We start from the raw sequence: 27194 nt of genomic DNA on the forward strand, positions 1-27194 counted from the left end.
TTCCTCTCGGGGGCCTCTAGAAACCACAGGACCGGGCAGCGCCCCCGCAGCCGGCAGGATGGCAGAGGGCAAGGCGGGCGGAGCCGCGGGCCTCTTCGCCAAGCAAGTGCAGAAGAAGTTCAGCAGGGCCCAGGAGAAGGTAGGCAGCCGGGCCTCGGGGGCCCGGGCCCGGAGAGGGGTCCTGCGCCCAGACACCCAGGGGGAGCGGGTGGCTTTGAACACGGGCCGAGGTGGGAGCAGCAGCCGCAGCCGCGGGGACGGCTGCCCCCCGGGAGCCCTCTGCAGCCCTCAGCCTGGCCCAGAAAGGGCGACAGGAAGGCACAAGCGCTGGTAGCCCCCGGGGTCGCAGACTGTGTCCCAGCCGTAAAGCAAGGAGCGCGTTTCCCAGGTGATGAACCCATCGCAGGGTCCTGGCCCCCCCCAGAGTAAGTGACAGCGGCCCCGGGGCCAGTGAGTCGGCCCACTTAGTTTGTTTCAGGGATTCACCGAGGACCGGGATAGTCCACACAGTCCCCCACACCCCCCCTGAGTGTTGTTTAAGCTGGTGTGAATGGAGCCAGTGGGCAGGAGCAGAGACGGTTCGTGGCATCCTAGGCTGTGTGTGTACCGAGTTCAAGACCAGCCTGAGCTACAAGAGACTCTATGTTGGGGGTGAGGAGGAGCTGTGCCCCGTGGCCTGTCCTGCTTCTTAGGCCTTCCCTTGGTGGTGACCCAGGACCTACGTGTGCCCTTCCTGAAACGGCCACCTATTCAACTGACCCCTATAACTTGCCCATCCATTCAGATTATAGGGACAGCCAGGCGAGGTGGCACAGGCCTTTAAATCCAGCACTCGGGAGGCAGAGGCAGGCAGATCTCTGTGAGTTCGAGGTCAGCCTGGTCTACAGAGTGAGATCCAGGACAGCCAGGACTACATGGAGAGACCTTGTCTCAAAAAAAAAAAAGAAAGAGAGAGAGAGTTATGGGGACACTCTTCACGGTTTATTTGCTTGTTTTTTGAGAAAAGGATCTTAAAATGTAGCCCAGGCTGGTCTTTGAATCCTGCAGCCTCGGTCTTCAAAGTTGCGTGTGTGTGTGTGTGTGTGTGTGTGTGTGTGTGTGTGTGTGTGTGTGACTGTTCTCAGCACGCTTCAGTTGTTTATTTTTGGAGACAAGAGTTTCTTGTACTCCCAAACTCACTATGCCTTTGAACTTCCCGTCTCCCTGCCTCCCTCTAGCTTCTGAATACTGGGATTACAGGCGTGTGCCCTCACACCTTTTGGCCGCTGGGGTTTGAACCCCGAGTTTCTGCCAGCTGAGTTCCATCTCAGCCCTTTCCCGACGCCGTTAAAGGTATTTTGATTTTGCCATCCGGAGCATTGTCTTTGCTCAGCCACCGCCTCCCGACCCCCGAGTAGAAAAGGTGGTTGTGGGGAGAGGCAGGCGCTAAAAGAAAAGAGCGCACGTTCTTCGTGCAGTTACTGTCTGTGTAAGATCTGTGTTACCGTCCGGAGGTGGCACACTGGCCACCGGAGAGGATTAAGGGCGGCCGGCTGTGCACAGGCCATTGCCAGGGGAGACCGGTGGGACATAGTTGTAGATGCAGTTCTTGGTGTTGGCCTCCCGCGAGGGCGGGGAGGGGCTCATGCTAGCCTCCCTCAGCTGGAAGGCACTCTTACACTTATCGGAGGAACTGCTGACCACCCACAGTTCCCATTTTAAATTCAGCCAGTACTAGGAAACCTTCCACCCAGTCCTTGCCCGCTAAGTTCCCACAGACGTGCACATCTTAGGCAAACAAACAGACTCTAAGCTTCCGGCAGACAGGAACTCCTCTAAATCACCTCATAATGCCCCCTGGGTCCAGCTCAGCCTCCCGAACAAAGGAATCTATTGCAAATATTTGACACATTAGACTCTTGGGGATATAGGCTGCATAAATGTTAACAGGGAAAAGAACAGAGGAGTGGTTTTTAAAAATGCCCTTGCTCGGGGGAGACCCGGGCAGTCCGCCACAGAGAGCTAGCTCACAGACAGGGAAGCAGCTGACGGAATGTGAGGATGCATCCTCGCGCTGCATTCGGTGGGAACCGGGAAGCAGAACGGAAGGGTGCTTCACTCTGTTGTGTTCAACAGTCGGCAGGCCTCTTCCCCCTTCAGAGGAGCATGAGCCTGTGCAGAAGTGGTTCCTCCTCAATCAGCTCCTCCACAGAAAGGGTCTGCGGGGACTGCGGCCGCACAGATGGCCGCACAGATGGCGGAGAGGCTCATCAGGAATGTGGCAAGGGGAGAAGAAGGAGGTAGGAACTGAACTTGGGCCACCAGGCTTAGCAGCAAGAGCCATGAGCGGCTGAGAGCCATGAGTGGCTGAGCCACCTTCAGCCCAGAGTGTCGTCTTCACGGGGACAAAGAAGTAGGCTGAGGATTTTTTTCCCCATGAGACAGGGTTTCTCTGTGTAGCTTTGCACCTTTCCTGGAACTTGCTTTGGAGACCAGGCTGGCCTCGAACTCACAGAGATCCGCCTGCCTCTGCCTCCCAGTGCTGGGATTAAAGGCATGCGCCACCACCGCCCAGGCAGGCTGTGGATTTTTAAAGGTGTGTCCCTCCTACTCTATAGAAGAGTTAGAAGAATGAGTCAGAAGACCCTGGAACATGTCCCACCCACATTCACCAAGTGTCACCACCTCTCACATTCACTTGCTAACCCTTACTTCTGCTCTCCAAGTATCTGAAATCTAGCTTGTCAGCTGCCTGGCCAGGCTCACTAGAGTCGAATTCTCAGGGCAGGACTTTAGGGATTGCTATTGTGAGCTTTCATTAGGAATTGATCATGAAGTGGAATTTAGCCAGGTGTAGTGGTATACACACCTGTAATCCCAGCTCTCAACAAGCTGAGACTGGAGGGTCACTGTAAGTATGAGGCTAGCCTAGGCTACAGAGTAAGACTGTCTCAAACACTCTAACAGACACACATACAAATGTATTCTTTCAGCAGACATCTGTTGCATATATACACATCTTGTTCCTTCAAGGGTCTAAGAACATCTCCACTGCAGTATGTAACCCAACACAGACACCTGTTGCTATAGCAACAAGTGACTTCAGGCCCAGAGAGATGATAAATATTTCCAGGTTCTCTCTTTCACCTTTCCAGTTAATGGTGGGTCTGTGGCCACACCCTGAACACGCCCAGTCCCATCTGATCTGGTAAGCTAAGCAGGGTCCATCCTGGTTAGAACTTGGATGGGACACGCCTGGGAATTCCAGGTGCTGTCTGTGCAGCCCTGGCTGTCCTGGAGCTCGCTCTGTAGACCAGGCTGGCCTCAAACTCAGATCCCCATCTGTCTCTGCGTCCCAAGTGCTGGGATTAAAGGTGTGCGCTGTAGTCTTTAAAAAAAAAAAAGTGGAGCCCGGCAGTGGTGGCGCACGCCTTTAATCCCAGCACTCGGGAGGCAGAGCCAGGCGGATCTCTGTGAGTTCGAGGCCAGCCTGGGCTACCAAGTGAGTCCCAGGAAAGGCGCAAAGCTACACAGAGAAACCCTGTCTCAAAAAACAAAAATAAATAAATAAATAAATAAGAGTAAAATAAAAAGTGGTGGTGGGAAGATTCTCAGCCTCCGTGCCCCATGAAGCCCTGTAGCCTGGGTCTTCTGCTGTGCTCTGTGTTGACTCTAAATGGAGTTTTCTCGCTTTCCACCCCCACCTAAGAAACAGTAAGAGGGCAAAGGAAGGGAGGAGCAGCCAAAGGAAGTGAGGACTGTGCCACCCCCACCAAGGTGGTTTTTGCAACTTTCTGGGGAAGAACTGTGTTTGTTGTTGGCGAGGGGGAGGGTGGAGCCGGGGAGGATGGAGACCGCACATCTAGGGAGGGTAAAGAGGAGGTGGAGTTAGAGCCGACAAAGACAGACATGGCCGAAGGGAAGGAAACACCTGCCGCCACGCATAGGCAGGGAAACAAAACTAGACCCAGCTAAGCCGGGCACGGTGGTGCCCACCTTTAATCCCAGCTCTCCGGAGGGAGGCAGGCAGAGCTCTGTGAGCTCAGATCTCTGAGTTTGAGGCCAGCTTCATCTACGTAGTTCTGGGACAGTCAGGGCGACACAGTGGGACCCTGTCTCAAAAAGACAAGAAACAAAACCAAACAAAAACTAGACACAGTTATCAGGCAGCTGGAGAAAGCAGCCTACATACATAGTCTCTTTTAATCCCTCAGTAGCTTCAAGACAAAAATGTCTTTCACTGTGTATCCCTGGGCAGAACTATCTTATAGCCAGTCCATAGGAAGGCCACGGTATGAGTTACTATGTGTCTGCAGAAGCCTTGATCTTTTGTCGGAGCTGAGGACCAAACCCAGGGCCTTCTGCTTGCTAGACAAACGCTCTACCACCGAGCTAAATCCCCAAACCCTTTTTTTGGTTTTTCGAGACAGGGTTTCTCTGTGTAGTTTTGGTGTCTGGCCTGGATCTCACTCTGTAGACCAGGCTGGCCTCGAACTCATAGAGATCCACCTGGCTCTGCCTCCGGAGTGCTGGAATTAAAGGTGTGCGCCACCGCCGCCGGCAGAAGCCTTGATCTTAATCACCACAGAGAGAGCATAAGATGTGAGCAACATTAACCAACTCCCCTCTCCCGTAAGACTGCAGAGGCGGGTCAGAGTGTCCACATAGAGCCTTCTGCACAGGTCTAAGACACAGCTCCGTGATTCAAATCCCTTCATAATGAGATCCCAGTCAGCCTATCTAATTCATTGGCTGCCCCTCCCATAACACACCCCGAACGAGCCACACCCTCCCAGAAGCTGTATGAAGTTGCACACACCCACATTTCTCACTTGTTAGTCAGGACCCCTCTTGCACTCAGTCTTTATACATCTCAGTCTAGCAAAACCCCACATCCAGGCCCATGCACCTGTTTCACCTCCTTCCTACTAAAGGGACTGGATGGCCTTCTGCTGGGTTCTGAGCTATAGAAAAAGGCAGAGTAAGTATCCAAGGAGTGGAGATTTAGAAGGGAACAGAGACACATGAATACAAAGAATTAAAAATAGTGGAAAATCATGCAAGTACCAAAGTGTCAAGCACTTGGAGGGAGTCATGGACTTGTTGACGGGATAAAGCAGGTAGAGATTAGGGTGAGGAAGGTTTAAACCGGCGTTTATTATTTCCTTATTTACATTTGTTTTATACTTGTACAGCAGACAAAGTATAGGAGTCATTAGGATATTCAGCAAAGAGAATGAAGTCTGTGACAATTAATAGTGGGGCTTATCCAGGAATCTTCTTTTTCTTTTTTTTTTTTAATTGAAGAAATTTTTCTACTCATTCTACATATCAACCACAGATTCCCCTCCCATACCTCCTCCCAATCCCCCCCCCCCGTTTTCCCCCCACCAACCTACCCTCCACCCCCTCCTCCAAAAGGGTAAGGGCTCCCATGGGGAGTGAACAAACCCTGGTACGTACATTCAGTTGAGGCAGGACCAAGCCCATCCTCCCTGAACCAAGGCTGAGCAAGGTGTCTAACCATAGTTAATGGACTCCAGAAAGTCAGCTCCTGTGCCAGGGACAGATCCCGATCCCACTGCCAAGGGCCCCTCAAACAGACCAAGGTACACAACTGTCTCCCATATGCAGAGGGCCTAGTCTGCTCCCGTGCAGGTTCCGAAGCTGTGGGTCTAAAGTTCATGAGTTTATTCGGGATTCTTAAAACAAAGAAAGAAAGAATAAACGGTTGCCTAGTAAGGCCTGCTGAGAGGAATGCGGAGAGCTGAAACTCAGGAAGGGTCAGGGCACTAGGGACTGTCCTATGCTCCAGTTACCAGTGGTCCCTAATGGACTCGTCGTGGGTATCTAGTAAAGGGGAGCAGATGAGGAAGAACTGTTAGAGGACATGAAGCCGCATCGTCAAGACCTAGTGCAGCGGGCTGGAGAAGACACAGTAAGTGCCCGGTCTCGGGCTCTGCCAACGAAACCAGAGAGAATAGGTGTTTCCAGAGGCAGCACAGTAGAGACTGGGTGAGAGGAAGAGGCAGAAGTTGATCCCACCAGGGGGATCTGTTTGGGGTGTGCACGTGTGTGCCGCATCACACACGTGGAGGTCACGGACAACTTTCGGGAGTCAGTTCTCTCTTCCACCATGTGTGTCCCGAGGATCCAGCTCAGGTCATCCTCAGACCTGATACAGGTCCTTTACCCATGAGCACTGCCCAGACCTCAGTCCTTTCTTCCTTCTGGATAGGTGAGTGGCCCTCTGAGAACAAAGGGTCTTTCCTGTTCCCACGACTCTGAGACTGGAGTGATGGTTGGCACTCTCCTTCCTTAGTTGATGAAAGATAGACATGGGTACCATTCATCTCCAGCTGGGCTTGAAGTGTATTGTATCAGAGGTTCTTAAGGTTTTCCACGGGGCCTTCAGGAGAAGAGTCCCTTGCTCATCTCTCTAACCTCATCCATAGAGAGGAAACGGTGACAATGGCTGGAAGAGGGACTCTTAATTTAAAAGAATCTTCATGGCTCATGTTTATCTTTAACAGCCAGGCATATTTTCTCAATAATCTTGTTTCAGTGAAAAGTCCTCTTCTATGCACTTTTAAAATCAGTTTAAGAACTGGGTGTGGTAGCACAGGCCTTAATCCCAGCAGAGGCGGGCAGATCTCTGAGGTTAAGGCCAGCCTGGTCTACAGAGCGAGTTCCAGGACAGCCAGGGCTATGCAGAGAAACCCTGTCTCAAAAAACAAACAAACAAACAAATCACTTTTTGGCTGGAGGTGCGGCTCAGCCCAGCACCAGAGCAAACATTCAAAACACATTGCTCAAATAATGAGATTCCAGAAAGATACAACTTATTTATCAAAAGGGGGGAGGGGACACGACACTGTGAATGAGAATGAACAGGCAGATACCCCCCATACACACACACACACATACACACACACGACCCCCCCATACACACACACACATACACACACGACCCCCCCATACACACACACATACACACACACGACCCCCCCATACACACACACACATACACACACACGACCCCCCATACACACACACACACACACACACACACACACACACGACCCCCCCATACACACACACACACATACACACACATGACCCCCCCATACACACACACACACACACACACGCCCCCCCCATACACACACACACACACACACGACCCCCCCATACACACACACACACACACATGACCCCCCCATACACACACAGACACAGACACACACACACACGACCCCCCCATACACACACACACACAGACACACACACGACCCCCCATACACACACACACACACACACACACACACACACACACACGACCCCCCATACACACACACACACACACACACACGACCCCCCCCCCACACCCACACACACACACGACCCCCACCCCAGGTCTCCCACTCTGAGAAGACCCACAAACCAAACCTTGTTTTTGTTAGCAGTGTGTCACATTCCTGACCCTGCTGAGCAGAGGGGAGACTGGATCTTTAATTACACCCAAGGCCATCAGGTAAGAGACTTGACTGTAACCATGCGGCCTTTCTGTCTTTTATTCCAGGTTCTGCAGAAATTGGGGAAAACTGTAGAAACCAAAGATGAGCGATTTGAACAGAGTGCCAGCAACTTCTACCAACAGCAGGTACCCTGGAGGGCGGAGAAGGGAAGTATGGAGGGCGAGTCCCTGCAGACTCTAGAGGCGGGCATCTTCTCAGCCTGCGGCTCTCCTTTTCTCTGCGGGCAGTGGGACTTGCCTTTGCTGTTGCTGTTGCCCTGTGTGGTCAACAAGGGCCCAGTCTTCTCTGCATTAGCCAGGCACGGTGGCTCTCGGGCATGCCTCAGCACAGAGACTGCTGAGGTTCTTGGTAATACACAAGTTATTCACTTAAACAGACATCTCATGGCGGTGCACTTCCAACACTATTGAGTGTCGGGTCAGATGTCACAGGCCAGGAACACAGGACTGCTGGGCCCACACCAGACTCCAGCAGTCGTTTGCGGCCCTGCCCCATTTATTTCCCTGCAAAACGTATGTTCATGAGCACAGATCAGAAAGTATATGCAGAAAAAAGAAAAGGGAACAGGCATGGTCACTTATAATCTCAGCACTGGGGAGGCCGAAGCAGGAAGGTCACAAGTTCAAGACCAGCCTGAGTTACAAAAACAAACATAAAGCTGGAGAGTTTCAACCATAGAACCCACAGGGTGGAGGCAGGGAACCGAGTCCTGCAGGTTGTCCTTTGATCCCCATGTTTCCTTGGCTCTGAACACACACACACACACACACACACACACACACACACACACACACACAAAATAAAAAGAAAAGAAAATGATTTTTAAAACAATAATGATTCTGTAGGCTCTAGCCATTCTTATTTCATATCCTAGAGTTGCGATATCTGTGTGTATAAGACCTAAATATAATCTGTTATGGTTAAGTGTGAAGTTTCTAAAAAGATTATTTTAGGGTTGTTTCTTCTTGGGGTTGGATTATACCAAAATCTTCTTAGTTACTTGACCCCGCTTGGCCGGGTGCTGGAATGGACCCGGGTCCTCCGGAAGAGCAGCCAGCGTTGTTCACCCGCATCTCTCCGCCTTCCGCCCTGAAGCCTGCGTGTGTGGAGAGTAGAGCTTGTCCACGGTCGCCTGGATTGATGTTTTGTTGTTGTTGTTGTTGTTGTTTTTGTTTAATTTTATTTTTTGAGACAGGGTCTCTCTCCATAGCTCTGGCTGCCCTGGATCTCACTCTGTAACCCAGGTTGGCCTCAAACTCACAGAGATCCACTGCCTCTGTCTCCTGAGTGCTGGGATTAAAGGCGTGCGCTACCATACCCGGCTTTTTGCTGGCTGTTGAATGTGTTCTGTTGCCTGTGTTCTCTGTAGATGTAGAGATGTGGGAGCTTGATTAGATTGAGGTTTTCACCTTTGTTTGGTAGCAATAATATTCATAGGTGTCCTTAATTCTCCCACCAGGAGTCTCATGCCTGCTTGTCTCCTTTCACGCATGATGTGAATAGCTGTGAGCCATGACTGGTGAAGAACCAGCTCTTTATTTTCAGCATATGAAATTCATTCTCTGACAGTTGCTCACATGTGTGTACCGTGTTTTGATCATTTCAACCCCCCTCCCCCATCCATTTCAACTCCGTATCAGCTGTCACCCTCGGCTGCCCAGTTCTTTTAAGGCCTTCCCGCTTTCCTGGGTTCCAGAGTAATCCCCATGGTTTGTTTTGAGACTGTATCTCATGAAGCCCATGCTGGCCTTGAACTCACTATATAGCTGAGGATGGCCTTGAACTTCCAATCCTTCTGGGATGATCGGCGTGCGCCACCACGGGCAGCTCTGTGCACACTAGGCGAGCGCTCTCTGTCGAGTGCCCTCTCTGAGTATTGTTTCATTGCCGCCCTCTGGCCTCCCCTCACAGGACAGGAAGAGGTGTTTTTCCTCAGGAAGTACTGCAGTCTGTTCCTTTGTAGTTGTGATGACACTCGCTAAGGTTTGGGGGCGCCATCTCCTATTGTTCTGCAGAGTGACTGAGAGCCCCCAGCAAGCACCTTCTGTCCTCAGTCCCGAGTCTGCTGGACCCAGGTCCGCAGAGCTGCCTGCTGTGGTGAAGCTTCTTCAGAGAGTAGTTCATCAGCGGAGGCTGGGGGCTGTCTGTATGGCGGGGAAGCACTAACTCAGGCTCTTTAGGGCGAAGTTTCAGAGGGCAGCCGTGATGAGGTCAGCAGATCTGGAGACATTTATAGACAGGGAACGGAAGCCAGAGAATGGAGTAACCTGCCAGTTCACCAGACACCCAGCCGAGTGAGAAGACAGGGCTGTGTTGATTAGCCCAGACATTCAAGGGAGGATGGCGGGTCTGGGAAATGAAATGGTGCGCAGCACTGGTTCCCCGTCCTGAAGCCCACCTCCGACACCACCCCTCCCGTGATCACTCCCGTACTTGATCTCTTCAGAAGGAAGAACAGGGTGTAAAGAAAGAACGATATGTGGGGCTGGAGAGGTGGCTCGTTAGTTACGAGTGATAACTGGTCTGAAATGTTGAGCTATCTCCAACCCTTTTATTAATTTTTATAACTTCAGAGACTCTTTCAAAGCCTTTAAAATCTTGAGTACTGAGCGGGCAGGATGGCTCTGTGTGTGAAAGCACTTACTGCCAAGCTTGATGACGGAAGTTCAGTCTCCAGAACCCACATGGCAAAGAGAACCACCTTCTACCGTTGCCTTCCGACCTCCAGAGGCACCGGTTATTAGATGGAATTTTCCTTTTTTCCCTTATCTTTTAATTTAAAAGGTCACTAGCCTTTCTAGTAATGAGAAGTTCACAGCAACCATGTCCTGATGTACCGTGTAACATCTTTTAGGTTTCAAATACTCGGTTCCCTGAGCTGGTTTGTTCTGACCCATAGGCTGGCCTGCAGCATCCCTTTGAAGTGGGCCACACCTTAGTTCTCTCCCACACTCAGGAAGTCAGGCTCCAAATGCCAACCATCTGGCCTTTCACGTCCTCTCCTTCTTGATCTTAGAAACTGGAGTTTACTCACGCAGAGGAGAAGAGAGTGCGGGAGGAGGCTATAAACAGTGCAAGGAGGAGTGACTGGGGAGTGACTGGGGAGTGACTGAGGAGGCCTCTGAGGAGCGCAGCTGGGGTTTGCCCTCCAGTCAGCAGGGAGCAAAAGTTAGATCCCTGGCTGGCAGGATGGCTGAGTGGGCACCGGCCAGGCAGGCTCGATGTCCTGAGGGCAATATCCAGAACCCACATTAAAGAAACAAGTCTGGATGTAGTGCCACACATCTATAATCCCAGCACTCTTGTTTTGTTGGTTTTCTGGGACAGGGTTTCTCTGTGCAGCCTTGCCTGTCTTGGAACTCACTCTGTAGACTAGGTTGGCCTCGAACTCAGAGATTTGCCTGCCTCTGCCTCCTGAGTTCTGGGATCAAAGGAGTGTACTACCACTGCCTGGCAATAAATAATTTTTTAAATTATTGGAGAGATGGCTCAGCAGTTGAGAGCACTTGCTGTTCTTGCAGAGGACGGGATTTGGATTCCAGCACCCACATGGCCACTTACAACCATCTTAAACACAAGTACCAAGGAATCCAACACCATCTTCTGGCATCTTTGGACATAGGCAGTACATACATATACATACAGGCAAGCAAGACATTAATACACATACAAGCTGTTGTAACGATTTCCTGTGTGGATAAGAAGGGCAGCCTTATCTAGAGCTATTTAACATGAAGAAACACTTCTGCGGCAGGGACTCCTAGTTTCTGTTTTCTGGAGGGACTGAAGAAGCAGAGCATAGGGCTGGAGAGATAGCTCAGTGTTGACGACCCCAGCACCCCAGTCCCCAGCACCCACATCTGACGGCTCACACAGAGATAGCTCAGTGCGGATACCACTCTAGTAGAAGACCCAGGGTTCAGTTCCCAGCACCCACATCTGACAGCTTACACTTCCTGTAACTCCAGATCCAGGGGGCCTGACTCCTCCGGCCTCTTTGATACCTGCACTCAAGTTCGCACTCATAGGCAGACAGACAGACTATCAAAAGGGCTAAAAATGAATCATTTAAAAAGAAGAGGCGGATGAAGAGGAGAACATCTACTGGAAATCCCAGCACTCGGGAGGCAGAGGCAGGCGGATCTCTGTGAATTCGAGGCCAGCCTGGTCTACAGAGCGAGATCCAGGATAGGCACCAAAACTACACAGAGAAACCCTGTCTCGAGAAAAAAGAAGAAAGAGAGAGAGAGAGAGAGACAGAGATGAGGGGGGAGAGGAATAGAGAGAAGGAGAATTCAGACACCAGAGCAAAGGTGTGGACATAAGTGGCAGAGGGCGTGAGTGAGCAGGAGAGGAGGAGATCAACTACGGCCTGGGGGAGGGGCGGAGGGAGGTAAGGGAAGGAAAGTGCATGGAGGCAGGAAATGTCTGCGTGAAGGCTGGGGAAGAAAGGGGCCTGTTGTAGAGATGGGGCGAGGGTCACCAGAGCCACAGACAGGACACTCCCTCCAGGCCTTGGGCATAGGCTCTTGTCCTTGGAAGAGAGAAAAGGCAGAAGATAAGCCACGGCATGGGGGCTTCCTCTACCCAGCTCATGCGGTGACCCCCAAGGACGACCTGCAGCTGGCAGAGTGATGGACGGCAGCTCTGGTCACTGGGAATCCCTGAAGAAATTCCAGGCGTGGGCTCGGGCTTTACCCTACTTTCCGTGGTCTTCCAAATAGATCTTGTTAGTGACCAACGCTGCTTTTTGCTTCCAGGCAGAAGGCCACAAGCTGTACAAGGATCTGAAGAACTTCCTTAGTGCGGTCAAAGGTGAGTGTCCAGCCTGGAGAATGCAGGAGCTGGGCAGGCTGAGGTGGGCAGAGCAGCCTGACCCAGGGTTCTCAGTGCTGCCCTTGACCCCTGAGACTCCGTGGGCCTCAGAGTGACTTCCTATGCCAGCCGCACCCAGCTTCTCTTACTGACTTGTCACCGTGTGTGATTACATCATCTGCTTTGGGGGCACCTGGGGGTAGTAGGACTGACTGAGTTCTCTCCTTTCAGTGATGCATGAGAGCTCAAAGAGAGTGTCAGAGACCCTGCAGGAGGTCTACAGCAGTGACTGGGATGGGCATGAGGAGCTGAAGACCATCGTGGGGGTAAGGGCAGCTTGGGCATGACACTCCTCCCCTGGGGTCTGCTCCCGTCTCCCCTCAGCTGAGCGTCTGTATCCTGGGAAAGAGGAAAACGCCTGGTTCAATTTCTGTTGCTCAGCATCCACCTCTAAGCAGTAGATTGCAGCTGCGTCTCCCGGCTTCCCTCCCGTAAGGTCACAGAAATGTCCCCCCCTTGAAGATGGGCTGTTTATGGAAAGCAACTGCGTGCAGTTAACGGCTCGCTCGCTCCATGTACTCTAAGCTTGGGGCCAGGGCCTGCTCTTCACCCTCTGAAAAACTCCTTAGGCGGAACCCATCTCTCTTCTGGAGAATCTGACATGATATTCTAAACGTGTGCTGCAGGAGAGCTCTCTGCAGAGGGAATTTGGGGGTTTCTCTGGTGGGTGGTGGTCGTAGACGCAGCCGCTCACCACCCTCTGCCTGGGTCCCACAGAACAATGACCTCCTTTGGGAAGACTATGAAGAGAAACTGGCTGACCAGGCTTTGAGGACCATGGAAAACTATGTGGCCCAGTTCAGCGACATTAAGGTAACTCAGTCTGCTGAGTGGGACGGGTTTGGAGACAGTCCACACTAGTTAGAAAACACATCAGGTTTACTTTCTTAGACATGGAGCTGGCAGAGGGTTAGACAAGACCTCAGGCTGACAGAGGTGCTGTGAGGTTGTGTTTACAATTAGATTTCAGTAAATTACACTTTGGACTCAATTGATGAGTGAACCTGATCCAACTAGGTCAAGGCATCTGTCTCTTTTTTTTACCTTAAGATTTAGTTTTCTTATATTCAATTATGTGTCTGCCTGAGTGCTGGGGTGGGGTGTATGCACATGGGTACAGTGCCCCAGGAGGTCAAAGATACCAGATCCCTGGGGCTGGAGGTACAGGAGGCTGTGACCCACCTGACATGGGACTGAACTTGGGTCCTCTGAAAGAGCAGAATGTCCTCCTAACTGCTGAACCATCTCTCCTGCCCCAAAGCATTCATTTCCAATAGGATCTTGCTATGTAGTCCAGGCTAGCCTGAAACTTGCCATCCTCCTGCCTCAGCCTTCTGAGTTCTGAGATTACAGATGTATATCACCATGCCTGGCTAGGGCATCCCTTTTAGATGTGAGAAACAGTTAATGGAGCTAAAGATGTCCATTGTATAGAAGAATCTATTAGAGGCATCTTAATATTATCTTCAAATACTTTAAATTCCTACAGGTGAAAAGAACCCAGTCCATCCCAAAGTGTTCTAGAAAGCAGAATTAGAATTTAGGCTAGTGTGGTGGTGCACGCCGTTAACCCCAGCACTCGGAGGCAGAGGCAGGTGGATCTCTGTGAGTTCAAGGCTAGCCTCGGCTACAGAGTGAGTTTCAGGACAGGCTCCAAAGCTACACAGAAAGTCTCAAAAAACAAAAAACAACAACAAAACAGACAACAACAAAACAAAATCAAACAAATTTTTAAAATATTTTTGCTGTTTTTACTTGTGTACGTGTGTCTGTGTGTCGCATGTATGGGTACCCACAGCATCCCGAAGAAGGCATCGGGTCCCCTGGTGCTGCAGTTGTAGGTGCTTGGAAGCCACGTGACATGGGTGCTGGAGCCAGACTCCGTCCTCCGTGAGACCAGTGTTTGCTCTTAACTTCTGAGCCATCTCTTCAGCCGCTCTAAAAAATTTATTACATTTATTCATTTATTTGCTATGCGTGGTGTGTGTGTGTGTGTGTGTGTGTGTGTGTGTGTGTATGTTTACCACAAGGTGTATGTGTGTGTGCCACGGTGTGTGTGAATGTGTGTGTGTGTGTACACAAATGTGTGTGTATGTTTACCACAGTGTGTGTGTGTGTGTGTGTACATGCATGTGTGTGTATGTTTACCACAGTGTGTGTGTGTGTGTGTGTGTGTGTGTGTGTGTACATGCATGTGTGTGTATGTTTACCACAGGGTGTGTGTGTGTGTGTGTGTGTGTGTGTGTGTGCGCGCGCATGCGCGCGCGCGCCACAGCACAACAGTGTAGGTCAGAGGACAGCTTTTGGGCCTCAGCTCTCTCATCTCCCACACTGTCTCAGCCATGTGACTCAGGCCGTCAGGGTTGGAGGCCAGCACCCATCTCTCTGGCCTCAGAAGTAGGATTTTTTTTATTTATTCAACTGAGTTTATTAATCATCTACTCTGTTGGCACTGTGCTGCTTTTAGATTAAGAGGAAGCTAACGTCGGCTTCCAAATTCATGTTAATGATTAAGCTTAACTTTTACGCTTAAGCTTTTCAGAAAATAAGATGAGATAGTTTGTTGTTCTGTGTCCAAGCAGAAGGTGAATTAATTACATCGCTGTTTTTTTCTTTTTGTTTGTTTGGTTTGGTTTTTGGAGCCGGGGTGTTACTATGTAGCTGTCTTAGTTAGGGTCACTATCACTGTGATGAAACACCATGACTAAAAGCAACTCGGGGAGGAAAGGGTTTATTCAGCTTACACTTCCACATCGATGTTCATCATTGAAGAAGTCAGGACAGGAACTCGAACAGGGCAGGAACCTGGAGGCAGGGCCTGATGCAGAGGCCATGGAGGATGCTGCTTACTGGCTTGCTCCTCATGGCTTGCTCAGCCTGCTTTCTTACAGAACCCAGGACCAGCAGCCCAGGGGTGGCCCCACCCACAATGATCACTAATTGAGAAAATGCTTTACAGATGGATCTATGGAGACATTTTCTCAGCTGAAGTTCCTCATTTCAGATGACTCTAGCTTGTGTCAAGTTGACCTAAAAGTAGCCAGCAGAGTAGCCCAGGCTGGCCTTGAACTCACAGATATCTACCTGTGAGTTTTAAATGTATTTTAAATACATTTTAAATCTTAATGCAGGTTTCTCTACCTGAGAATCCCTGATAGATAATTTTCCTGAGATCATGGGGGAAACTGTCACACAATTCAGTGGTGAAGTTCAAGAATCTTGTTTCTCTGCTTGGTACTCGATTACACGTCTTGGCCACTGGAAAGTGAATCACCCTTTCTCATCACCCTGAACTAGGAGAAAATTGCCAAGCGGGGCCGGAAACTGGTAGACTATGATAGTGCCCGACACCACCTGGAGGCCGTGCAGAATGCTAAGAAGAAAGATGAGGCGAAGACTTCCAAGGTAAAAACAAACAAAAGACCTGCCCCTCCCCCGAGTGGTAGCAGGCCAAGATGAGTGCAGGAATGATGGATTCCTGCGTCCTGAAGGAAATCCACTTTCTTTTGCCCTGTTACTGTAAGGGCAGTCGGAGTCCTGCGGCTGAGGAGGACTGGAGTCTGGGCAGGGAGAGGAGAGGCAGTGAGGGTGATGGAGGCGGCTTTTAGCCCCTTTTTTATCCCCCAGGCAGAAGAGGAGTTTGGCAAAGCCCAGGCTGTGTTTGAAGATCTGAATCAGGACCTGCTGGAGGAACTGCCTGTCCTGTATAACAGGTAATGACTGACGTTCAAGATGGCCAGCTGCTAAGGCCAATGGAGCACAAAGTCACCTGCAGCCCTGTTCAAGGGTGGGACGTGGGTGTAGCTTCAGCCCTGACACTAATTCGCTGTGTGATTAGGCAAGCATCCTTATCTCTAGACTTGTGACAGAGGTAACCATCCTTGCCCCACCAGCTTTTCTGGGTTGAGGACAAGGTGTTTGTTGGGTAGGAGAGATCTTGTCTAGCAAAGTGCTTTGTCGTCACATGACAAGGACATGCCTTCATTGCACAAATGTACCTGTTTTAAACCACCATGGTTCACAGGCGTCCAGATTCACATAGACCATGGGATGGTGACCCACACTAACCGCACGTTATGGAGGACAAACATGTTTTAGAGTCAAAGCTTCCATAGTGGAAGAGAAACAGGGACTGAAACGTCACTGTATCTTACTCCTATTGCCCAAGTTCGCTTTGCAGCCGGAGGATTGTATTGCTTAGTGTGTCTACAGCCTTTCTTGAGTCGTCTAGCTGTGAAGCCCAGGCTGGCCTTAGACTTTCAGTCCTCCCGTCTGGACTGCCCAAGTGACAGGATCACAGGCTTGGCCACCATGCTAAGAGGCTCTGATACAGTTTTCATTGACTGCTTTTATGTGACTCTGATTTTTTGTTTGTTTGTTTTTGAGACAAGGTTTCTCTGTGTGGCCCTGGCTGTCCTGGAACTCACTCTGTAGACCAGGATGGCCTCAAACTCAGATCCACCTGCCTCTACCTCTCAAGGGCTGGCATGTGCCACCACACCCAGCCAGATTACTTCTGTGTCAGCCTGGGCTAATATTGTCTCCCTCACCTTTCTGCACTCCTGGCCCAGCTGCCATGAGTCAGATTCCAGACCACCTGCATCCAGGATGTCTTTCTCTGGAGCCCTGTTGGTGGCGAGCTGGGCCCCCCACCGCCCTTAACCATGCTTGTTTGTCTTCCTGTAGTCGGATCAGCTGTTACGTGACTGTCTTCCAAAACATTTCCAACTTGAGAGATGTGTTCTACAGAGAGATGAGCAAGGTGAGAAACCCCGGCCTCGGTGGGATTCTCTAGTAAACCCACAGTGGGCCTCGTTTACACAATGTCTTTAGGTATTCATGTTGGGGGCACAGAGTGGCTTTTATCGCCTGATGAAATGATTGTGTTGAATGCTATTAAAGTGCACATCTGTGCACACGATCAGAGCTGTCTTCTCCATCTCCCTTAACTGACTGAACCCAAGCCCTAGCATGGACACAAGGTTAGGCCTGTGCCAGGGAGTTGACGGGAGAGCATTGGTGAAGGCCCTGGCTGCTGCTAGCGGGTCGGGAGAGCGGTGTGGGAGCATGAGTCATGTTTTCAGGTGGACGCTCTAGAGGAGGACCAGTGTCCGTGAGAGGCAGCCATAGGACCACGGATTCTATACTGTTTCCATGTTAGAGTCACAGACGGCCACGGTTCCCTCCACCGTGTACTGCTAACTGAGGATTTACTTAGTGAACGTTAACATGAGCTTTCATTCCCTGAATCCCCTGAGACAAGCTCAAGTCAGACCCCATCTTGAGAAAGCTGCCTCTGCTGCCCTCAGGGCACCGTGGACCAAGGAGGAAGGGAGTAGGCATGGGCCAGACGGGCAGTGCTGGAGGACAAAGGCCGCCAGACAAGGACCGGGCGGTTTTGATTGGGAACGCTGACTGGGGAGGGAATGCCATGGGCTCCCATGTGTCTGGCATCTCTGCTTTCTTCCCGGCTCTAGCTGAACCACAGTCTCTACGACGTGATGAGCAAGCTGGAGAAGCAGCATTCCAGCAAAGTCTTTGTGGTGAAGGGACTGCCGAGGTGAGCTACGGGACTCTGGCCAGACTCAGCAGGCGTCCGTGTCCCCGCCCCCACGCCAGGCCTGCCTCTTGACTCCTGGCCATTGCTGTTTACTCTGTGCCCCATGGAAGTTATCTGTCTTCTCATCAAGTACTTCAGATATAACGAAGATGAAGAACAATAACAATCACATACCTGCCACCAAACGTAGGGGACCAGCTGCTGTGGCCAGGCCCAGTGGCACACTCCTGGCCCTTGGGAGCCTAAACCAAGACAGTCATAGATTGAGACCATCCTGGCCACATAGTGATGTGGAGATTCAGGCTGGCCTGTGCTGCAGAGTGAGACCTTGTCATGGGAACGGGGTGAGGAGGACCTTAAACACAGCTGGAGCCCCAGTGCCCCTTTCCCTCATTCTGCCCCACCTCCGCCGCCGAAGGTGGCCATGCCCTAAGTCCAGGCCTTGCTGTGTCTACCTATGTCTTACTTTCATTTCATACATATATTCACATGTAAGAAAGATATTTACACATTTTTAAATTTTATTGCACTTATTTGTTGTGAGAGAGGTACCTGGAGAGGTCAGAGGACACTTGTGGAAGTTAGTTCCCCCTTTCTCCCCTGTGAGGCCGGGAATTCTTTGCAGCTCCAGATTGCTAGCTCTCCTGAGTGGCCTTTGGGGCTGCTGGAGAGCTCGGGGTTCCTGCTCAGTGACACCCCGTTGACTCTTTTCCTGCTTTTCAACAGTTTAACCTTCTCTGAAAAAGCAATTTCCCTAGGGTTTTTGTTGCTAGGGTCTGGATTCTAATCCCGTAACTACATGCATTGTAAATATCTTTCCCTTGACCTCTCCATCACTTCTCTGTGTTCTGTCTTTTTCCTTTGTGGGTTCTTCATCGTGGATAGTGGCCCTCGAATACGATGCTTGCTCTCACTGAGTCTTGAAGGTGCGTTCAGCTCCTTCTGTGAAGATGTTTGATATGGGTGTTAGGGACCTAACGGCAAAGGAGCCCTGGCCTTCCAGTGTGTTTACAAGATGGTGCTGGCCCAGGAAGCCTGTCTCCATAGGCGGTGCTGACTGGGTACTGAGCCAGGGGGAATCGGCAAAGAGGAGCGAGGGCCTGTGTGCAGATCCTGGCGAAGGCTTCAGGGTGGCCGCGAGACCGGCCTGGTGACCAGAGGAAGAATGGGGCTCGTGTTTAGGGAGGATTATAGACTTCAAAAACAGTTGCTAACGGGTCAGTGTAGACACCTTTGTAGACATATTTTCTTTTGTTACAAAAACAATTTTTCTTTTCTCCAGCACTGAAAGTCAGAGTTCTCTGTCCATTCTCCCCAAATTTATTGTCAACTCCATTGATGTCCCAGGATGCTGAAGAGATAGCAACTCTTTTCTTGTTTTCAGCCTTCTAAACTTACTGTTGGGAAAAGCCTTAGATCACACAAAGCCTTCCCCATCAGGATTTGAACCCATGTCTCTCCTCCTCCTGCCCTCATACCCAGGACACAGCAGGGTCGGAGCAGATCAAATTGCGTCTTTTCCGGGTCTCCTGATCCAGTCTCTTTTTCTTTCCATACTTGTATAAAACTGAGATTGTGGGGCAGATGGAATTTTGTGGTACTTTTTCCTTCATTTTTAATGTGCGTACCCGACAGTGGTGCCCACTTTCTCTCCACCTTAAACCGCTCTCTTCTGCGTGGGTGATAATTACCGTGGTCGTTTAGGCGACAGCCATCCTGTGACCCTTCTGAATCTGGATGTCCTTCCTTCCACAGCAGCAGCCGGCGCTCCTTAGTCATCTCTCCCCCAGTTCGAACCTCCACAGCCTCCAGCCCTGTGACCTCGCCTACCAGCCCCTCGACTCTCTCTGTGACCAGTGAGAGTGAGTTTGTCTCTGCAACAGGAGAAGTGCTGACCTCTGACCCCGCGGACGGAGAGGACAGCTGTGAGAGCAAGGAGTCCTTAAAAGATGAGGAAGTGGAAGAAGGCCAGTCTGAAGCAAGTTCTTCAGAGGAGGAAGAGCCTCTACCAGCCTGCAATGGCCCCACCCAGGCCCCACCCTCTCCTGCATCCCAGGAGGAAGCTGCCCCGAGTTCCCCAGCTCCGTCCCTGGGCAGAGGTCAGACCCCGACGGAGCAGACCTCCCCCCCAGAAGTAGTCCTCCGCACCCGCACCTCCAGTGAAGGAGCTGAGCAGACCAAAAAAGGAGCCTCTATCCAGAGGACGTCGGCACCCCCTAGTCGGCCCCCGCCACCCAAAGCCCCTCCGAGCCCCAGGCCTGCCTCAGGCAGTAGGCCCTGCAGCCCTCCAGCCTCTGGAGAGGCTTCACCCCTGAGCCCCAGGCCTGCCTCGGGCAGTAGGCCCTGCAGCCCTCCAGCCTCTGGAGAGGCTTCACCCCTGAGCCCCAGGCCTGCCTCAGGCAGTGGGCCCTGCAGCCCTCCAGCCTCTGGAGAGGCTTCACCCCTGAGCCCCAGGCCTGCCTCGGGCAGTGGGCCCTGCAGCCCTCCAGCCTCTGGAGAGGGTTCACCCCTGAGCCCCAGGCCTGCCTCGGGCAGTGGGCCCTGCAGCCCTCCAGCCTCTGGAGAGGCTTCACCCCTGAGCCCCAGGCCTGCCTCGGGCAGTGGGCCCTGCAGCCCTCCAGCCTCTGGAGAGGCTTCACCCCTGAGCCCCAGGCCTGCCTCGGGCAGTGGGCCCTGCAGCCCTCCAGCCTCTGGAGAGGCTTCACCCCTGAGCCCCAAGGCCCCCTTAGAAGCCTCTTCCAATCCAGAAGCACCCGAGAAGCCACTGAGGAGCCCTGAGGCCGTAGAAGAGGAAAGCACCGGCTGTCCAGGCCCAGAAGAGCCCGGTGCCTCCTCCCCTGCGAGCGCTGTCCAGGCAAGTGAGGCTCCCGCTGGGCCTTTTCTGTTTTATTTGGTTTGGCTTTTTAAGCTTTCATTTCATTTTTTGGAGACAGGGTCTCTCTATGTAGCTGTGGTGTCTAGGCTGGCCTCGAACTCACAGGGATCTGCCTGCCTCTCCTCCTGAGTGCTGGGATTGAAGACGCACCACCGAGCCCAGCTTTAATAAAAATATTTTAATATTGGCTTAAGCATGAGGTTTAAGAAAGAGGGACACTCAGACAGTTAAGAACGCTTGAGAACACAGGTGTGGGCTTCTTCGAGAGAGAGTTGCTTTTTGTTTGTTTTATGTTTTGTCTTGTTTTTTATAATTTTTTATTTATTTTTATTTAGTGTGCATTGGTGTTGTGCCTGTATGCATGTCTGTGTGAGGGTGTCAGATCTTGGAGTTACAGACAGTTGTGAGTTGCCATGTGGGTGCTGGGAATTGAACCCGGGTCCTCTGGAGGAGCAATCAGTGCTATTAACCACTGAGCCATCTCTCCAGCCCTGTGTGTTTTGTCGTTTTAGACAGAAACTCACTACATAGCCCTGGCTGGCCTGCAACTCTGGAGCTCACTATGTAGAACAGGCAGGCTTCGATGCCCAGTGCTCCTGCCTCTGATCCCGAGCACTGCCATACAGGCGTGCAGGTACCTCCATGCCTGGCTTCTGTGGGGTCTCTGTTCCTCAGCTACAGTCAGACTGCTCCAGAGCCAAGGACAGTCATTATTTCATGGTCTCCACATTTCTAGATGGGCTGGGGACACATATGGGTGCTGGAATTGAACCCAGGTCCTCTGGCAGAGCAGCCAGTGCTCTTAACCACTGAGCCGTCTCTCCAGCCTCTACTTAATCCTGTGGAAAGCTTATCGTAATGAAGAGAACTGGGCTGACAAGATGGACCAGCAGGTAGAGCGCTTGCCCTGAAAGCTGGAGTTCATCCCTGGGGCCCGCTGTGGAGGGAGAGAATTGACTTCCTGAAGTCATCCCGACATGACGCCTGTGTGCTACACACACACACACACGTGTGGACAAATGTAGTAAAAAACTGAAAAGTAGGATGGAGCTGGGCATGTTGGCACATGCCTGGATCCCGGTGACATACCTGAAAGATTGAGGCAGAGAGCTCCAGAGTTCAAGGCCAGGTGGTTACAGATAACAAGATCCTGCCTCAAAAAGTCTAAGCAAGCAAGCAATGAGGCTGAGGGAAAAATTTTGTTTAAATGTTGGAAAGGGAGCTACACAAAGGCTGACAGGAAAACAGAATAGGATGGGCTGCCTTGAAAAAATGGTCTGTGGTCAGGTGCATTGTAGAGGGTCACGTGAGAAGACTTTTACCAGCCGCAGTCACGAAGCAAGCCCAGACAACAGTCCAGGCACTTTCCTGGAAGATGGGTTAAGACAGTGAACAGTGGTCTGGTATTTAGCTAAGTTAGATGCTTGCCTGGCATACATAAGCCCTGGATTTGGTACCTAGCGCTCCATTAACCGGGCATGGTGGCACAGGCCTATAATCCCAGTACTTCAGAGGCAGAGGCAGTAGGGTCAGAAGTTCAAGGTCACCCTCAGCTATATGGTGAGTTTGGAGCCGCTCTGGACTATGTGAGACCCCGTCTAAACAAATCGGGCTGGAGAAACATCTCAGCAATCAAAAGCACGTGCTGTATAATCCTGAAGACTGGAGTTCAAATACCTACCTCATCCACACAACAGGCTATGACCTGTGCAATGCAGCCTGTGACCAGCTACAGGGGAGGGGAAGTGGGGCATGATGGGAAGATCCCTGGAGCTTCCAGCCAAACCTAACAGCAGTGAGACTAGGGAAAGGCTCTCTGAAGACAGTGAGCTGATAGAGAAGGGTGTCTGCACCCCCCTTCTGGCTTTATACAGGAGCGCACGCACGCGCGCGCACACACACAAGTTTTTAAATGGCAAAGAAAAAACAGAAAGAATTAATAAAATTTAGTAGTGATAAAAGATAGGAAGAGGTTGAGGATTTAGCTCAGTGGTAGAGCATTTGCCTAGCAAGCGCAAGGCCCTGGGTTCGGTCCTCAGCTCCAGAAGAAAAAAAATAAACAAACAAACAAAAAGATAGGAAGAAATGATAAGTGGGAAAGGACCTAGGAAACGGGGCCTGAACTGCAGTGTTAAAGAGAGTGGTCCAGAGAAGGTGACATTGCACCATGAAAAAGGCCAGGACACGGGCCATATGGATATCTGGGAGAAGAGAATGAGATTCCTGATACCCCTTAAGTAATACCATCTTACACTGCAGTTTGGCCAGGCTTCCTTGGGAGCCTCCTTTGTCTGAGACAGGGTCCAGGTTGTGGGGCTCTGTCATCCGGGGTGGGCTGTTGTGGGGCTCTGTCATCCGGGGTGGGCAGTTGTGGGGCCCTATCATCCGGGGTGGGCTGTTGTGGGGCCATGTCATCTGGGGTGGGCAGTTGTGGGGCTCTGTCATCCGGGGTGGCAGGGGCCACTCCTGCATCGTTTACTGTGACCTGCAGGTTTTTTCAGAACCCAGTGAAGTGAGGACAAAGACGAGGACATAAATTCCTCTCAGCTGACTCAGTCACCAGCAGATTGTGCCTCCAGCCTGGCTTTGGGAAGCACTGAAGGCCCCACCAGGGCAAGATAGGAAGCTTTTCCATGGCAGTGTGCCGGGTAACAAAGGTGCAGGACGCTGGACAGTTCTAAATAGTAGGATTAGAACAAGGTTTTGAGCAGGTGAAGTATGGCCATGTCTCACTTTTCTACTTTGAAAAATACCACCCCGAGACGAGAGTGTGTGCAGCTCGCTGGTGGAAAACTGTCCTAAGCATAGACGAGGTTCCGGGTGTGATCCACAGTGCATGAGAAGAAGAAAGATTCAAAATTACTGTAATTAGTATTATTGTTGAGACAGCATGTCATGTGGTCCAGGCTAGCCCTTTAAACAGTTTTTAAAGGTATTTTATGTGAACGGCTGTTTTCCCCACATGTATATCTGTGCACCACATGTATGCCTGGTGTCCATGGAGGCCAGAAGAGGCTCTCAGATCCTTTGGAGTGAGTTGTAGAAGGTCGTGAGCTACCATGGGGCTACTAATCGCATCTGTTTTTCAAAGGAGGGTGTTCGGGGTCTTTTTTTGTTTTTTGTTTGTTTATTTTATTATGCAGTGCTCTGTCTGCATGTGCACCTGCAGGCCAGAAGAGGGCACCAGATCTCATTATTGATGGTTGTGAGCCACCATGTGGTTGCTGGGAATTGAACTCAGGACCTCTGGAAGAGCAGCCAGTGCTCTTAACCTCCGAGCCGTCTCTCTGTCCTTCAAAGGAGGGTTTTATAGTGGTGTATTACTCAGTTGATGGAATCAAACTCAGAACTTATGCATGTTAGGCAAGTACTCTAGCGCTCAGTGACCTGTGTCCCACTCAAAGGAAAAGCATGTTTTGACATTAAAGTGTGAAGATCCTCCTGACACAGTTCTTTACAGTGTGTCTGTGGCCCAGGTTCCTCACTGTCCCCATTGTGGGTGGCTCCGTGGTAGGTAAAGCCTGAGGACCTGAGTTGGGGTCCCAGCACCATGTGACACATGGGAACTGGAGACAAGAAAAGCCCTGGTGCTTGGTGACCACTCAGTCTACCAAATTAGTGAGCTCCAAGTTCAGAGAGACCCTGCCTCAAGGAGTAGGTCAAGGGGCCAGGAGGATCACTTAGCAGGTGAAGATGCCTGCCACTGAGGCTAATGACCCAGGTACCTCAGGTCACATGGAGGAAGGAGAGAACCCAGTCCTCTGATCTCTACACACCATTGCATGTATACACACACACACACACACACACACACACACACACCCCACACACACACCCACACACACACACCCCACACATACACACACACCCCACACACACACCCCACACGCACACGTGCAGACACACTAAAGAGACTATTAAGCCTCTTGTCTCTGCTGATCTGTGACCACTTGTTAGGATCACTTACGAGTGAGCGCTGCAGCGTGGTCCTGAAGACGGTCTCAAAGTGACCGGAGTGGTTGGAAGACTCCCTCATGTGCAAGAGCGGCCACACAGGTCACAATCGCAAGGTGTGTCTGGTCGAGGGAACAAAATCTAGAACCAAAGACCTGACTTTCTGGCCAGCAAGTCATGACGCCCTTCAGATCTTTTTTTTTTTTTTTTAAAACCTGTAAAAGAGCACAGATAAAAGCTCATCCTGATGCTCGAGGAAATGGTATCAGATGTTCGGCTGTTGTGTTGTGTATGTGTTGTAAAGTCTAAGACTCAGGGGACCTTCCCTGGGAGACTGGGACGCTGAACTCTCGCTCACTGACAGAGCTGTTGCTTTTGTAGGACCAAGGCCCTGAGCCTCACCTCTGTGCGGATCCAGGAGAAAACAGCATCACGGCACCCGAGCCTCAGGAAGAGGTAAGGAGGTCTGGGGACAGCGAGTCGGTGGTGTGCATGCCCAGCATGCAGAAGGCCTGGGCTCACTCCTCAGCACGTCCTTTAAAAGTGGTGTTATACAGAAAATACAAAAACACGTAGACTTACTCACACGCACAGTGCACACAGTAACTCAGAATGTGAGCCGAAATGGCCACATAACATGGAGCCTCAGATTCTGTAAGCCCCAAGAAACACCCAAGCAGTTCTCTCAGTAAATGGTGTCCACGTAGTGGGCAGGTTCCTCTGCCCATCTTACCACAAAGGCAGTGACGCTGTGCACAGAGCCCATAGCTCCTTCCTGGGGTGTCCCAGCAGCCAGCGCCATAGTGCCACCCCGTGCAGAGGCCATCAGTGCTGCATGAAGTCGAGTTCAAGAGAAAGAGGTGGGGCAGGGCGGCCGGTGGCGCACGCCTTTAGTCCCAGCACTCGGGAGGCAGAGCCAGGCGGATCTCTGTGAGTTCAAGGTCAGCCTGGTCTACAGTGCGAGATCTACGACAGGCACCAAAAACTACACAGAGAAACCCTGTCTTGTAAAAAACCAAAAAAATGCCGGGCGGTGGTGGCGCACGCCTTTAATCCCAGCACTCGGGAGGCAGAGGCAGGCGGATCTCTGTGAGTTCGAGGCCAGCCTGGGCTACCAAGTGAGTCCCAGGAAAGGCGCAAAGCTACACAGAGAAACCCTGTCTCGAAAAAAAAAAAAAAAAAAAAAAAAAACAAAAAAAAACAAAAAACCAAAAACAAAACCAGAGAGAGAAAGAGGTGGAGTTTCTACTCCTCCTGAGTAGGGCAGCATCTAATGCAACCTCGTTTACCTCCCAGGCACTGACAAGTGAAAATGCATGACTCTGAAGAGAAACTAAGCTACCTAACCCCATCTGCCCAGAGAAGTCAAGGAGGCGAGCCACACCCACTCCGTGTTCTCAGGCAGTGTGAGTGCTTAGCCTCAGACCTGTCATCGCTGGAATCTGAGGAGCAGCCACAGGGAGAGGGAACACTTGACTCGAGGTTTGAGCATTAATAAAAGCAGGGCTGTAATAATGCTAACGCCAAGCATCTATAGGCATGTCCACACATTCTCAGAGGAGGACCTATGTCCAGCTATCCACTCACTTGGCAAAGACTTAAAGCTGAAAGATTTTCAGATTACTGAATAAAGTGTGATTATGACTAAGTGTGGAGTCTTGCCCTGAGCACCGTTTTCCACTTAGACTCGGGTCATGATTCCTGCCCCGGGTGCAGAAGGGTTTAGTCATACATCTGACCCCTGTTCACTCACCTCCTGGCCGAAGGCTTGTCTAAGTGCCTCTCCATGCTGGGGAATTCCCCCAGGAGCAGACACCGGGAACGGCTCTCCTCCAGAGCTGTGTGTCACCTGTGCCGTCCAGGGCCGGGAGAGTCGGCCAGATGGGAGCAGCTGTGAGCACAGGAGGGGAGGTGTGGACAGGACCGTGGTGGGGACGACATGACGCGGAGTCAGAGTCCAGTCCCCCGTCACGTGCTTTCAGTGCAAACTTCATGTGAACAGTGACCTTCAGGTCCTTCCTGTCACCCAGCCACCTTTGTTCTCGCTCACCTTTTTTCCCCTCCCCTTTTGATCTTTTAAAACAGGGTCTCCTGTAGCCCAGGTTGGCCCTGAACCTCTGCTCTTCTGCCTCCACCTCCGCATTCTAAGATTACAAGTGTGTGCTGTCATGCCCAGCCTGCCTTTGTTCTTGGTCCGATGGACGGTCATCAGTCACTGAAATTCCTGAGCGTGGAACAAGGACCTCCTCGGCCAAGGACGGTGACCATGAGCAGACCTGCAGTTAACAGTGGACACACGGTGACCATGAGCAGACCTGCAGTTAACAGTGGACACATGGTGACCATGAGCAGACCTGCAGTTAACAGTGGTCACATGGTGACCATGAGCAGACCTGCAGTTAACAGTGGTCAC

General features: G+C 51.3%; 1 protein-coding gene across 5 annotated transcripts; it reads left to right on the top strand.

Annotated features, from left to right (window-relative positions):
• Window positions 1-26429, top strand: Bin2 (bridging integrator 2). 5 transcript variants are annotated; one of them, XM_028874547.2, is made up of 13 exons: window positions 1-139; window positions 7562-7642; window positions 12278-12332; window positions 12564-12658; window positions 13110-13205; window positions 15690-15797; window positions 16020-16105; window positions 17079-17154; window positions 17870-17952; window positions 19708-20584; window positions 20651-20806; window positions 25163-25237; window positions 26078-26429. In XM_028874547.2, exons 1-13 carry the CDS (start codon window positions 59-61, stop codon window positions 26099-26101), a joined length of 1893 nt encoding a protein of 630 aa, XP_028730380.1. In that variant the 5' UTR covers window positions 1-58; the 3' UTR covers window positions 26102-26429. The 5 variants fall into 5 exon arrangements, with proteins under 5 accessions (XP_028730380.1, XP_037053253.1, XP_028730378.1 ...); XM_037197358.1 differs by having other exon boundaries at window positions 19708-20518; XM_037197359.1 differs by having other exon boundaries at window positions 2-139; window positions 19708-20208; window positions 20407-20806.
• The last annotated feature ends 765 nt before the right edge of the window (window positions 26430-27194 follow it).

Source organism: Peromyscus leucopus, chromosome 20 (genome assembly GCF_004664715.2).
Source record: "Peromyscus leucopus breed LL Stock chromosome 20, UCI_PerLeu_2.1, whole genome shotgun sequence".
In the NCBI taxonomy this organism is placed as follows: Eukaryota; Metazoa; Chordata; class Mammalia; order Rodentia; family Cricetidae; genus Peromyscus; species Peromyscus leucopus.